Raw genomic sequence first — 13,937 nt, 5'->3', positions numbered from 1 at the left:
CGCCCCCCCCCCCCCCAGTTACTAAAGAGCAAGGGGCTCTGCTGCCCTCAGCAAGGGGCAGTCCCTGAGCAGCGCGTGCGTGTGTGTGTGTGTGTGTGTGTGTGTGTGTGTGAGAGAGAGAGAGAGAGAGTGTGTGTGTGTGTGTGTGTGAGAGAGAGAGAGAGAGAGAGAGTCTGTGTTCATTTTTCTGTGTCTGTAAAATGAGAGAAGTCTTGGGTGCTGAAGAAAAAGATTGAAGAACCTGTAGCACTGTAGTATTTACCTTCTTTTTAGGGTTTCCTGGCCTAGTGTTCCTTGGTTTTAAAAACAAAACCATTACTTAATGAGTCTTAGATTTAAAGAGAAATATTCCTCACCTGTCTATCCCACTAAGCAATTATGAACGCTTTCCAGTACTCTGTTTATATTCTTCAAATTCTCTCATTTAACAAGCAGACATGTTCAGTGCGACATTATACGCAATGGGATGTTTATTAAAACAGCACGGACGGACAATCGAGTTGCCAATGCAATCTGTATAGCCTGTGGCTTTGTATATAATTTTAAACATATAGAAAAAATAGAAAAGAGGTACAAAAAAGTCCCCAAACCTATACCCAAATTGGCTGCCTATTAACCTTATTTGCCAATTCCGCACCAGGGTCAATGAGTTTAAATGCAGCTCACCCCTTTGGAGTAGAAAGCTCATCAGAATCAGTGTTAAGACTAATGCTCACATGAAAGCTTAGGGCCAAGACGGGTGAAAAATTCCACAGTGTAGTCAGGGCCAACCTGGGAATTGTGAGCCTCCTGCCTCTGCCTCCAGAGCGCTGGGACTACAGGGAGGTATGAGCACAGCCGGCCTACACCGATTTTTAAAGAAATATCACTCTTATGAGAAAAGGAATCCTATGTCGAAGATGTCAATCAAATGGTAACCATCAAGCCCCTCCACTGTCTACCAACAACAATCAATATGGCTGCCGTCATGCATTCTGTACTGTAACACCTGAGCTCCCATTTCCTCTGGCAATAATAGCCACATACTTTGTCTTCAGGGAGTACCATTTTATACTGCTAATGAAAGCCCTACATTACTTTAGAACCTCCCCATTTAGTTCCATGAATGCATACCGCCATGTCACAATCCAGTGGCTCCCTAAAAGATTATCAAGTTGTGTAACCCTTCTGGTTGTGCCTTAGCTGTGGGACAAAGTTCTGGAAACCACAATCCTGGGAGACTTAAGAACACCTGGGCATGACCTTGTCCAAGGGCATCGCCTGGGTGATCAGACATCTTTAAAAACATTCGCTGTACAAACGGAAGTGTGGAGAGTTGGCACACACCAGCTAGCAGATAAGCTGTGGCTTCTCTGCTTTACCTCAGGCTGCCTTTCTCTCCAGTCATGCTTTAGTGAGGCTTCATTCCCAGTGTCTGCTGAAATCCAGCCACATTGCTTCAGTAGGTATCTGTCAGGGAGGTCACAGTGAAAGCCTGCTGCAGCTCACTCTTGCTGGTGAGCTTCCAAGGATAAAACAGTACAGAGCGCATCTTCTCGATCATGAGGAAGCCGTTATCACTGAATCTCCCTGGGATGCTCCCTACATCCAACCAAACAAAGGGAGCGACGGCAGAAGTTCTCAGATCAAACACAAATAAATCACCCTTCTGAGAGATGGTGACCTGAAAAAATAAAAAAAGATAAAGGAAATAAAGGATGAGAAAGAACTGCAGTTCACATCTCTGTCTGACAGGCATTTACTGCGGGCCATAATAAAAACCTGTATTTCCCACACCCTTGATCTGAACTTCAAAGTCATATATTTGTCTGTGCAGTTATGACACTTGACATACCTGAAAAATGATTTCAGTCTGTGGAAAACTACCAAATTGTTCTACTCAAGCCAAGGAAATGCATAAATGCCCGATTACTAAGGAAAATCTCTCTTGAGACGTTGAACGCGCTTTCTATCTCTATGAACCTTCATTAGAATATCACCAAGAAGGGACACTTGGCATTTGGGTGGCTTAAGTGTCAAGGGATTAGAGAGAGCATAACTGACTGCAGAGCATGACCACAGAGCCTTTAGACTCAGGCATGAAATTATGTCTCATATCCCCAAATCATGGCACCATCCTCTTCCAAGTGAAGCCCCCAGTGCAGCACTGACAGCAGATCATGTAGCTCACCCAGCCAGGCAGGAGGCACCAGGGAAACCTTGGCTACTAACTGCTGGCAAGGCCAGGCACCAGGGCCTTGCTCGCTCCAATGCCATGCTTTAGAACAAAGGCCACACCTCTGTGCACTTACAGCAGAGTTTGGGGTTTGAGCTTGAACTTGGGTTTCCACAGAGACACACCACACTCGGTACCCCAGGACAATAACTGATAACCCACATCACAGAAGAACAAGTCACAAGCCCTTCTTCTGCTACTTTACCCAAATTAGCATTGAAGTAAAACCAAAGTTTAGCTAAGCAAAAAATAATTTTTTAAAAAAATAAATCTTTTAGGTGTGTGTATATGTGTGTGTATCTATATATATGCACACACCCACACACACACAACACACACACACACACATACACACAAGCACAATGAGGACACAAGGTCAAGTAGCCTTCTGCCCATTCACTTTATTTTTGAGACAGGGTGTAGGTGCACCTTTCTGTCAGGACCGTCAACTCAACAATAATGACACAGAGACATTAATTATAAAAGCTTGGCCGATAGCTTAGACTTATTACTAACTAGCTCGTACCACGTAAACCCATTTTATCAATCTACCTTCTGCCGCATGGTTTTATTTCCTTTACTCTGATACTGCCCATGCCACTTCTTCTCCATCTGGCTCCTTCCCATCATCCTGTGTGCCTGAAAATCCTGCCTAGCTATTGGCCATTCAACTTTTATTAAACCAATCAGAATGATGCATCTTCACAGGGCACAAAAAGATTATTCCACAGCAGCAGGGTCCTTCCCCTAAGCCTAGCGCTCTTCAATTCAGCTAGGCTGGCTGACGAGCAAGGCCCAGGAATCCTCCCTGTCTCTGCCTCCACAATGCTGGGATTATGGGAACACAGCTGACTTTTTCCTTGGCTTCTGGAGATTGTGTGCTAGCACTTGGACAACTGAGCCCTCTCTCCAACAACAACAAAACCAATTTGATTCAAATCCTAAGTTTGATAGAGTGTGACTGTGTCCATTTCCAGTTTGCCTTTGCCATGGTTGTACATGGTGGCTCTTCTGTGGCTGTGATAAACACCACGCCCAACGTAACATACAGAAGAGTGTCAAGATCCCACGGCAGAGCCGGGGGCATGGCAAGCAAGCAGCAAGGACAGCAGCAGGAACAGAACTGGACGGCTCATATCTTAAACCACAGCACAAAGCAATGGAGAACAAACTAGAAATGGCTTGAGGCTTTAAGTCTCAGAGCCCACCTCCAGGGACCACTTCCTCCAAGAGGACTGCAACCTCTGAAACTCCCCCAAACACTATCATTACCTGGGAATCAAAAGCTCACATTTCCTCATTAAAATACCACAAGTTGTTTCTTGCTTTGCTGTTTAAAAAATAAAAAAAATGACATAAGCATATGCCAACTTTCTTATCTCTATTCCGACTCAGTGTTTCCAGAGGACTTAAGACGTGGTCACGTGACAATTTCACTATTAATTTGGAAAGAAGGTATTTTTTGGTGGTTTTACCTTCTTTTGAAGAAAAATTAGCATCTTTATACTACCGTTTCTGAAGTCAATTTTAAAAATTCAATAAAGTAAACTGTGTAACAAATTTAAATTTGGCTGAAACAGAGAATGAAACTTTCTAGAATATTTTTGTCAGTTTTCCATGGAGGGAGGAAAAGGAAGAAAAGGTCTTCAATCAACTAGACAGGTGCCAAGTTTACCAAGCTGCATCATTTTGAGAAAAACATAAGCTGATTATCTTTTTTTCCTTGCCAATTATAAAGAGATTCGGTGATTAAGTGACTTTAAAGCAATGGAATCAAAGACAATAAAGTGATTAATAAACTGTATTTAAAGAGTCCAAACTGAGTGACTCAACCAACCCACCCCAGTGCTTCCTGGGTCATAGGACACTGAGCTTTCTGCTTAGCCCTCTGGGGACAGCTTCTGCGCTTGCAAAACAAGAACACAGCACTTTCGGGGAAGTGGTAGAAGCCAGGGCTTAGGCCGTAGTAGCACGCCTAGAACACAGCCTGGAGCCCAGAGGAGATGCAATCTGCAAAGGTGGCTTATGTCACCTCTCATTCCTCCATCCCAGCCCCACAAGGGAAAGAGACCAGGAAAGCGCAGGTGGCAGACATCAATTACAAAACAAATCCTGAAGTCGGGCAGGTGGTGGCGCATGCCTTTAATCCCAGCACTCAGGAGGCAGGGGCAGGTGGATCTCTGTGAAGGTGGTTAACAGAGCTAGTTCTAGGACAGGCTCCAAAAGCTACAGAGAAACCCTGTCTCGAAACAAAAAATAAAAACAAAACAAAACAAAAAACAAAAAAACAAACAATCCTGAGGTAGAAATAAAGACTGCTTAGTCTTAGCATCCAGCAGGAGGAGAGGAGCCATCCTCAGGTTAAGAGCACAAAGAGGGAAGCAGGAGAGGACCAGGACACAGCTCGCTGGCCCAAGAGAGGGAATACCCCGCAGGGCACTGGGGCCCCAGGCAAGAGATACTTACAGTAATGTTGGCCTTGACCAGCCCTTGGGCGTCCTTAAGGGAGGACAGGAAATGGTAGTTGGTTGGGCTGAAGAGGTCAGCGTGAGTGGAAAGGTGGAAGGAAACCACACAGCTCTCCCTCGTACAGCCCCGGCATCTCTTCAGCAGATCGGGCACCGGCTCCTTGTAGAGAATCGCAGCCTCCCCTGCCTTCATCACGGCGCTTGAAGTCACAACAGAGCACAAAGGCTTCAGGGAGCCCCAGGTATGGAGCCTCAGCTAGGGAGAAAAGAGCGACAGCGACCGTTCTTGCTTTCTGCTTTGTCTGTCACAGAGTAATACCGACTGGACAGCAGAGGAGCGGGACCAGGTGGTGACCGTAAACCCCGAGTCTTCATCCCAGCCCCTGAAGTTCTAGCTAAGTAACTAATTGCTCAGCTTCCCAGGATCCATGTCTTCATGAGGAGATCGCCATTGAAAACGTTACTGCCTGCCATGAGAACTAGAAATGGTAACAACCCATCGTCAGCCCAGAACCCCGGCACATGGCAGGTTTTCCGACAGACAGGACTTATTTCTGGCATTAGTGGTATCACCTAAACTGTAGGCATCCAAGGGTTCCTAAGTCTTCTCTTATACTTAAACACAGTTTTGTCTATCTACCTATTCCACACAGCTTCGCTGATTTCAACATTACCACGCCCTTTTGTGAAATCTGGACTAGTGCCAGCTTCTCACAGTTAGGATCTTCCATTTGCATAGCACTTTGAGGTTTACACAGTTCTTCACGTAATTCTTCTATTCATTTGCCATCCACAATACTGAAGGAGACAGATGAATATTATCTGACAGTTGAAGGAACCGAATCCTCAAGACGATAACAGCCTTGCTCGGGTTATGTAATACATAGCAGCCATTAGCCTGAACACTGTCTGACTACACAGCCCGGCTTACGTTACAAACACTAGCAGCATGTTGGTACGTCCCCAAAGGAGTGTTCCATCAAGAAGTCATCGAAAAGTTCCCTTCAACCTTAGACACACACACAATCCAAATAACTCACAGTGAGCCTTGTTTTGTAGTCTCTGTGAAGATCTGACACACCATAGACATAAAACACACCTTTATCTTCAAAACCCACTGGCAGCAGCGGAGCAAAGAAACGCCGAGCAAAGTAATGCAGCATTTTCCATTTCCCTCCATACTCTGAAAAGAGCCAAGAGAGTCAGGAGACACCAGGAACAAGCAGTCAGGTCAGGCTCCACATGAGCAACGAGCAGGGCTTGTCGGGGTTTTTAAAGGCACACATATGAGGGAGTCTGTTTTGTGGGGGACTCAGGGGTGCCCGGGGCTCTGTCCATCAGCTCTGGAGACTGTTTCATGTCAACCTCACAACAGTAGAAAGATAAAGCCAGGCGGGTTGCAATGGCTTATTTCCCAAAGGAAGAAAGATGCAACGGCTTAATTGAAACATGCTGGGCACGGTATCTTGAGCCCAGATTTTACTCCAAGATAGCTCTTTCTCAGAGGTAACCTTGTTCCAGAAGCTCAGTACAGTGCATCAATACTCTTTTGATTTGTTTGTTTGTTTGTTTGTTTAACACAAGATCCAGGCTAGACTTAAACCCTGGGTCTTATAACCTTAGCCTCCTGCAATTTTAAGAGTTGGAATTACAAGAGTGCACCAGTATGCTGATTCCCAAGGTTCTTTTTTCCTACACGCACATAAAGAAGGAAATTATTAGTACCAGGAGAGGATGCTTGTTGCAAATTCTCATTCATAAGAAATATCTAGACTTCGGTCTCTTTTCCCGCAGGTACAAAATCTCCTAAGCAAAGCAAAACAGTTACTATACAAAACAGCTTTCACAGTCAGACTAAACAGCCAAATCCATGGCAATTAATAATACCTCCTACCAAAAAAAAACCCTCCTCAAATACAATGCAAAATTGTCAAGACTTGTAGCATTCCATGCCTTATTCAGATGTCTAGTAGGATAAGCCTTCTATATTGATAATATTTGAATCGCTATTAAAATATCACCATCAAAAGCAACTTAGAAAAGAAAGAATCTGTTTGGTTTAAGGTTCCAGAAAAAGTCTACAGAGCAGGGAAAGCTGATTGACCACATTTTAGCCACACATGGGAAGCAGAGAGAAGAAGCAGGAAGTGGGATGAGACTATAAAACCTCTAAGCCCCACCTCCAGGGACGGACTTCCTCTTCCAAGGCTACTCCTCCTAGAGGTTCTGTAAGGTCCCCAAACAGTACTGTCAGCTGGGGACTAGGTGTTTAAACACATGAGCCTATAGGGGACATTTCTCATTCAAACCATCACAGCTTCACATCCAATCTTCTATTCTCTTCCTTTCTCAATATCTGTCTGAGAATGAAGAATCTCCCCAACAGAGGCCAGAAACAAAAAGGAAAAAAAAAGGTGGGGAAAAAAACCTTCTCAAGGAGGTTGATGTATAAAGTAAATTTTAATTTTGTTAAAATAGGAAGTGAACTTTCTAGAAAATGTTGTTAGCTACTATCTGGAGGAGGGAGAAATGACGTAAAGATTTTAATTAACTAAACAGATAACAATTTTTTCCAGCTGCATAATTTTTAGAAAAACATCCTGATCGTCCATTTTTTTTGTCAATTATAAAGCAATTTGGTGACAAAGCCACTTTGAAGCAATAAATCAATGACAGTGGAGTGATTAATAGACTGTACTTAAAAAAAAACCAGAAGTGACTCAGTGTGCAGTGCTTGCTGGGCCACAGGACACTGAGCTTGCTGCCTAACCTCCGCGGGCTGCTCTCTTACTTGCAAAACCGGAGCACAGTGCTTCCGGCATGTTGTGCCATAGGGCGCCTAGGACAGAGCCCGGAGCACAGCGGTGCACAGCTGTCTCCATGGGGGGACAGGGATGGGGAGGTGGTAACACAATGTGTGCTGCAAACTGTGGAGGCGGAAGAAAGATACAAACCGATTTCTTTCATGGTTTGCAGATTTTCAAGTTTTAATATTTCATTCCCAATGGTTCCTGTTCTTCTTAAAACAGCAATTGGAGGGAGAAGTGTGGTCTGGAGAAGGCAGCCCGGTGGATTTCTACTGGGGATGTTTTCTGCTGGCGGGAGACGGCTCCTGGAGGAACTACAGTCTCTGTGAGATGGCCATCGGAGTGGACAGACTACAAGATGGCCACATCACTCTTTCACTTTATAGCACCCCGTTATTTCTGCTTCTGGAGGTCGGAGACCCACTATGGTCCCTGTAACTTTCTAAACGTACAAAAACAGATGAGAACACAAATCCCATTTCAGTCACATAACCGATTGCTCGTTGAAATGATTCAGCTGGCAACCTTTCTGACCTGTATTTCTGATTCCACTACCTTTTCCAAGACACAAACAGAGCCATCTAATGGGGATTTTACAGACTTTAGTCAGAGTCAGCAAATGGGAAACTTTGACATTACACGAACCAATCTTCTACTTGGCAGAATTCTCCCACACAAAACAAGAGCAATGCCCTTTGGGCCCTGAAAAGCCCTCTTAAATAAATTCAAAATGCTATGCAGTGGGGACTGGGGAGATGGCTCAGTTCATAAATTGCTGGCCATGCAAGTCCAGAAGGTCAGCATCCATGTAAAAACCTGGTGCACCAGCACGTCCGGTACTGGGAAGGCAGGGACTGAGAGTCCTTGGGCTTGTTGGCTGGCCAGGCTCACTGAATCATCAGCTCAAGAGCACCATTTTCAGTGGGGGAAAAGTAAGATAGAGATTGAGAAGGACAGCTCATATCTAACTCTGACCCATGTGTACACACACACACACACACACCACCATTCCACCCCATATCGCACCTGGAATCTCTGAACACACTCCTCACCAGCCTGCTTTGCCCAGCATAGCAAGCTCATGGAAATACTGTTAGGGGCAGCTGCATGGCGAGTTCACAGAGCAGGGTCAGGGAATAGCCTCTTTGGCCCAGTACTCCTCGGGGTAATCTGATTCCTCGGGCCCCGTGCTTTCCCAGTCCCTCTCCGCACAGGCATTGATTTCTCTTGCACAAAGAAACACTTACCAAGAGAGGCCCAGGAAGGAGCCTGCCAGATATCATTCAGCTGCCAATACAGTGCCCCCATGGTGTGGCCTTCTCCGTCCACTATCTCGCTGCGGCTGCGCATGTAGAATTCAGTTTCTGTCTTGATGCACTGGGCCTGCATCACCTGACCCGAGAGATAGTCACACATAAATGTTATTGTTTGATACTGACTGTCTAGATTTCAGAAATTACAGGTTTGAGATGGTTGGTTTGCTTGCTTGCTTGCTTGCTCATTTTTTTAGAGTAAACTGGAGAAACTAGAGAATTGGACTAGCATTAGGGATATATTATTTTTATTAAATCTGAAGCTAGTTCCTTAGCATGAGAGAAACTTGTCTACAATGCGGGGGAGGGGCTAGGTTTTTTATTTCTTATAACAGTGGATGACAAAGGAAGCAGGATGATATAAAAGCCAATAATGATGCAGGCAATGAAGGAAAGCAAAAGTTATTATCCCAGAACAAATGCTACATGTGGTCAACATCAGGTTGTTTTTGCAACAGCAGATTTTACAAATACAGTCATACTTTGTTTTTTTTTTAAAGCTTTTATTAGAAAAAAAACTGTAAGAAAAACATTGTTGCTATAAGCAAATTATCCAGTCTCTATTTTCTAGTCATGCTAACTTTTCACATCATGGTTATTGATAACTAACCTACTGTTTCTTTTTGCTGTCACTTCTTTCTTTGAGCAGGACAGATGGTATTATACCAACGAACGGAGAGCATCTCGTTCTTGTTTACGAGGCATGGCCAAACTCCAGGAAAGTCCTTAACTCCCCCACCGCCTCTGAAACACTAGTGCTTCCTACTGCAGCTTTTCCTGATACTGTATCTTGTGGTCTGAGCTTGGAGTTCTGCTCAGGAGGGGCTCACAGGTGGTCAGAGATCCTGGAGAGTTGGTCAGAGCAATGCAATTTCAGAGAACAGGATGTGAGTCACCCCAGAAAGAGAAAAAGAAACCTTCCTGGCCACTAGAAAACGAAGTACAGATCACTTCTACAAATAACAAATCTCAGATGAAGGAAGAGCTTTTAGACAGTGGTAGGCTGGAAGGAGAGGAAGGAGTAATGAGGTTACTGCTCGCATGAGTCAGATACCCTTTTCCGGAAGGGTGAAGTCTGGTCATCCAATAAATAGTGAGTATTGACAGTACATATGTTCAAGATGCTAAACCTCGATCCAAGCATAAAAGGGGATATAGCCTACCGTCATGGCACTTACTACCTTGTACAGAAGACAGGCCAGTGCTATCAGCTTCTGTGGTACAACCAAAGGGCTTAGTTGGAAAAGAACTGTCCTAAGAGAATAAAGCAGAACCTCCCAACTAGAGATAACAATGTCTGTGGGCTGTGTGTGTGTGTGTGTGTGTGTGTGTGTGTGTGTGTGGACTAGCTAAGAACAGAAAGCAGGCTAAGGGGGCCTGGGCTGAGACAGCCTTGAGCAATGGAAGAACCTGGTAGGAATTCACACCCTGACCAGAGAAGCCACGGAAAGCATGGCAAAGGTCTACTGTATCCTAAAAGCAACTGAAGTCCTGGGATGCTATAAGGGGAAAGAGTGATGTGGCCAACTTGCGTTCCCAAAATGCCACTGGGATTTCTGCGCAGAGAAGAGGTTAGGCAGACTAGAATGATGGAGGGAGACATTCACAGAATTGACGGAGTGTCTACTAAAGAACGCTGTCTGTTGAGCCAGCTTGCTGAGGACCACAGCAGTGACAGCCAGAAAGTGTGCCATAGGGCAGTTCAAAAATCTCTGCAGCAAGCAGCGCTGGTGACAGTCCATAATGACCACAGTGCACACTTGGAATGTGTTGGTCTAAATATATCCCGGAGAGGCTAAAATAAAACAAATAAACCAAAGAATTGTTCTGTCAGTCAAGCTAATCCGCAATTTGACTCAGGATCTCTAGCCAAGTTCCTTGTTAAAAAATAAATTCTCGTCCGAACTAAACAGAGCAGGATTTATCTACTTTGAGACCTTGACACCTGTGCCCAATCTGAGTCCCCCCAGAGTAAGCCTCTGCACGTGTATTGAGTTACTGTACCAAATCAACTTAGCAAAGCGATTTCTAGAATGTCCTGTGAAGAGAAGCAGCCAAGAAGTAAGAGCTTAGTGGAGACAGATGGGGGAGGGTGTGTCAGGTCTGGGGTCCGCACTAAACACCCTTCTAGGCTCCATTAATGTTTTAACCTCGGGCCTGGGGGGAGCTGGCTCCGTGGGTAAAGTATGTACAAGCCGGAGGACTGCAGTTCAGCTCCCTAGTGTCCAGGTAAATGCAGAAAGCCATGTCAGCTGCCGGTAATCCTAGCACTGGAGATCAGAAACGGGGGATTCCCCAAAGCAAGCTGAAATCGGTAAGCTCCGGGGTCCCGCAAGAGCCCTGCCTCAGTGAAGTAGACAGCAGTGAAGGAAACACCCAATGTCAACTTCAGTCACACACACACATGCACCTACATGCACACGGACACACATCATACATGCACACCATATACACAAAAACACACACAAAAAATAAAAAGATTTAACCTTTTAACAGCATGGAAAGCAACCCATTTGGTTTCAGGACTTCCTAATAATATCTAGATCGAGGGGAGCAGAGAAAAATGTAGAGCTCAATAAAAATCAATTAAAAAATAAAATAATATCTAAATCTACTTTAATCACTGGACCTCCAAATAATGCTTTTATAACCATGCTACATGTGGCCTGCGGGGACATTATCAGTTAATGCCCCTGCCAATGTAACTCACACAAGCAATGCTCTGACTGACCAGAAATCTCTTCTCACCCTGAGATTCATGAATCACTCATCACTTCATGGACTATGTATGAAGGAGGGTTCACCAGCAGGGCAGGAAGTCTCCATTATGCTTCTGAGAAACAACTCAAGATTCCAGAACACCCAGGACCCACGGTAGCCCCAAAGGCTCGACCATTTCTGACATACCAACCAAGTTAAGGAGCACGGGACACTCTGAGAATAGCCCCGAGACCAGAATCAGCCTGGATTCATGAGTTAGGATGTGGAAGAAGAGGACCATTTGAGGCATCTGGGATAGAAGCTACAGTCCTTCAATCTAGATTTATAAATTAAGGTGATTAAGAGAAAAGCGAACACCAGGATGAGGCATAATACAAGATATTGGCACACGCCAAGGTAAGTAGAGAAATCACCTATTTCAGGCAGAGATGAAACTGTCAGGACAAAGCTACAAAGAGTGATGTATGCTTGATTGACTCTAAAACAAGCCACAACTAGACAGATGCTTTCCTGATGGCTTTGATGGACCTAGCATGCCTTTTCTTTTTAGTCAGGAGAAATCTGATTTTTTTTTTCAAGGAAAAGAAAAAAAAATCTAATGTGGTCCAGATTATTCTCCTGGCTCTAAACTCTTTTGCAATCTCATTAACATATATTGCAATTCAAAAATCTTTATTTTTAATTTTTATTAGATTTATTCATTTTATTATTGTATGTGTGAGTGCCGTCTGCATGTATGTGCATGCATCACCGACATGCTTGGTGTCTGTGGAGGTCAGAAGAGGGTATCAGATCGCCTGGAACTGGAGTTACAGGTGGTTGTGAACCACTATGTGGGTGCTGGAAATCAAACTAGTGCTCCTCACTGCCGAGCCATCTCTCCGCCCCCTTGCTATGTGAAAGGAAGCCATACCAGTTCTCTGTCCAGGAGCCCATCGTACATGGAATCAGCATGGAAGAGGACAGCCAAGACTTTGGAACACTCGGGCTCGAGCGTAGGATAACACAGCCTACATGCAGATAGTGTCAACCCAATAACATGAATCCCGTTTTACCCAAACCAGTTTTCACCAGTCGGGAATAATGTTTAAGAGTCATTTGTGGTTTAAATAAATATATTAAGTGTTCAAAGGTTTGGTCCCCAACTTGATACTAGATAGCTGCTAGAAATTTTAAGACAAAGAGGTCTTAGTATCATTAGAGGGCATCCCCTCAAAAAGGACTGTGGAACCCCTAACTTTCACTTCCTGGTCTTGAGGTAAGCACTTCAATTTGGTGATGGGCTACCCAGCGGAATAGGCCCAGCCAGTCATAGACTGAAACCTTTAAAACTTCAAACCAAAAAACCCTTTCTCTTCCTAAGGTTTCGTCTTAGATATTTGCTGATGATGGAAAACCAAGGCAGAAAAAAAAAATATGGCACAAAGAAGCGGGTAGTCATTGCTACAGCAGAGATGCTACAGGGAAACTACTTAACTCTCTTGCACAAAGAGTTTGGGGAAGTTCGGGGGAATAGGCTGGTGGGGGAAACCCTAGTAAGAAGTAAGCAGAGTTTAATGGGAAATTCTGGTAAGGACTCAGAATCAAAATGCTGATAGGAACATGAAAAGTAAAGGCCAGACTGATGAGGTTTCAATGGAAAACGAGAGTTCTGTTCAGAATTTGCAGTGTTAGGGCAAAGAATCTGGCAAAGTGTACACCTGAGACTTCATGGGAGACAGGCTGGCCTATCCAGCAGAGAGCAGCACACCATTTGGATGGTGGCAAAGGCATCACTCACCGCTTAGGCCTGATGTACAGAGCCAGAGCATGGAGGAGCAGAGGAGTAAGGTTTTAAAATAACTGAAACTTGACCAGAAAAATAACATGCATAAATAACCTTTCAGTCAAAGACGTACTAGGAGTGGAAAATAAGCCAAGTGCACTCTACTGGAACAATACGGAAGAGGTCCCACCCACCACAGGCTCAGGGACAGTGAAGTATAAATTTTGTTCAAAGACTTTCAAGGGTCTTCTGAGAAGGGACTCGAGGGGTACTCTGCTTACTCATGACAGCCTTGGGTGGTAGGGCATTTAGAAACTACTGCACCTGTGACCTAAGTGTCTTGTCAACAAATGAATAGGTAAAGAAAATGTAAGGTATGAATACTATGGAAAAAAGAGAATCGTATCATTTGTGACACTGTTAATTAACCTGGGGATGTTGCGTTAAGGTAAACAAGCTGGGCTGGTTAGTTTTTATCAACTGAACACAAACCTAGACTTATCTGGTAGGAAGGATTCTCAATTGAGGGGTTACCTCCCTCAGACTGGACTGTAGGCAAGTTTGTGGATCATGTTCTTGACTAGTGGTTGATGTGAGAGGGCCCAGTTCACTGTGGGTGGTGCTACCCCTAAGCAGGTGGTCCTGCAT

The 13,937-nt window shown here is 44.5% G+C and overlaps 1 protein-coding gene across 3 annotated transcripts in view; it reads right to left on the bottom strand.

The window, feature by feature from the left end:
- Positions 1–452: 452 nt before the first annotated feature.
- Manba (mannosidase beta) overlaps positions 453–13,937 on the bottom strand; it is a 71,768-nt gene continuing 58,283 nt past the window's right edge. Inside the window, exons 14-17 of one of the 3 annotated variants that reach the window (XM_038311954.2) lie at positions 8,738–8,882; positions 5,724–5,866; positions 4,682–4,939; positions 453–1,663 (exon numbers count right to left, since the gene is read on the bottom strand). In XM_038311954.2, coding sequence (XP_038167882.1) covers positions 1,439–1,663; positions 4,682–4,939; positions 5,724–5,866; positions 8,738–8,882 — 771 coding nt within the window. In that variant the 3' untranslated portion in view covers positions 453–1,438. Of the gene's footprint in view, positions 1,664–4,681; positions 4,940–5,723; positions 5,867–5,889; positions 7,805–8,737; positions 8,883–13,937 lie in introns of those variants that run through there. The other 2 variants (XR_005283177.1, XM_038311955.1) reach the window with 2 other exon arrangements.

This window comes from Arvicola amphibius, chromosome 14, assembly GCF_903992535.2.
Source record: "Arvicola amphibius chromosome 14, mArvAmp1.2, whole genome shotgun sequence".
NCBI classification, from domain to species: Eukaryota; Metazoa; Chordata; class Mammalia; order Rodentia; family Cricetidae; genus Arvicola; species Arvicola amphibius.
This window is presented reverse-complemented; position numbering and strand designations above follow the sequence as displayed.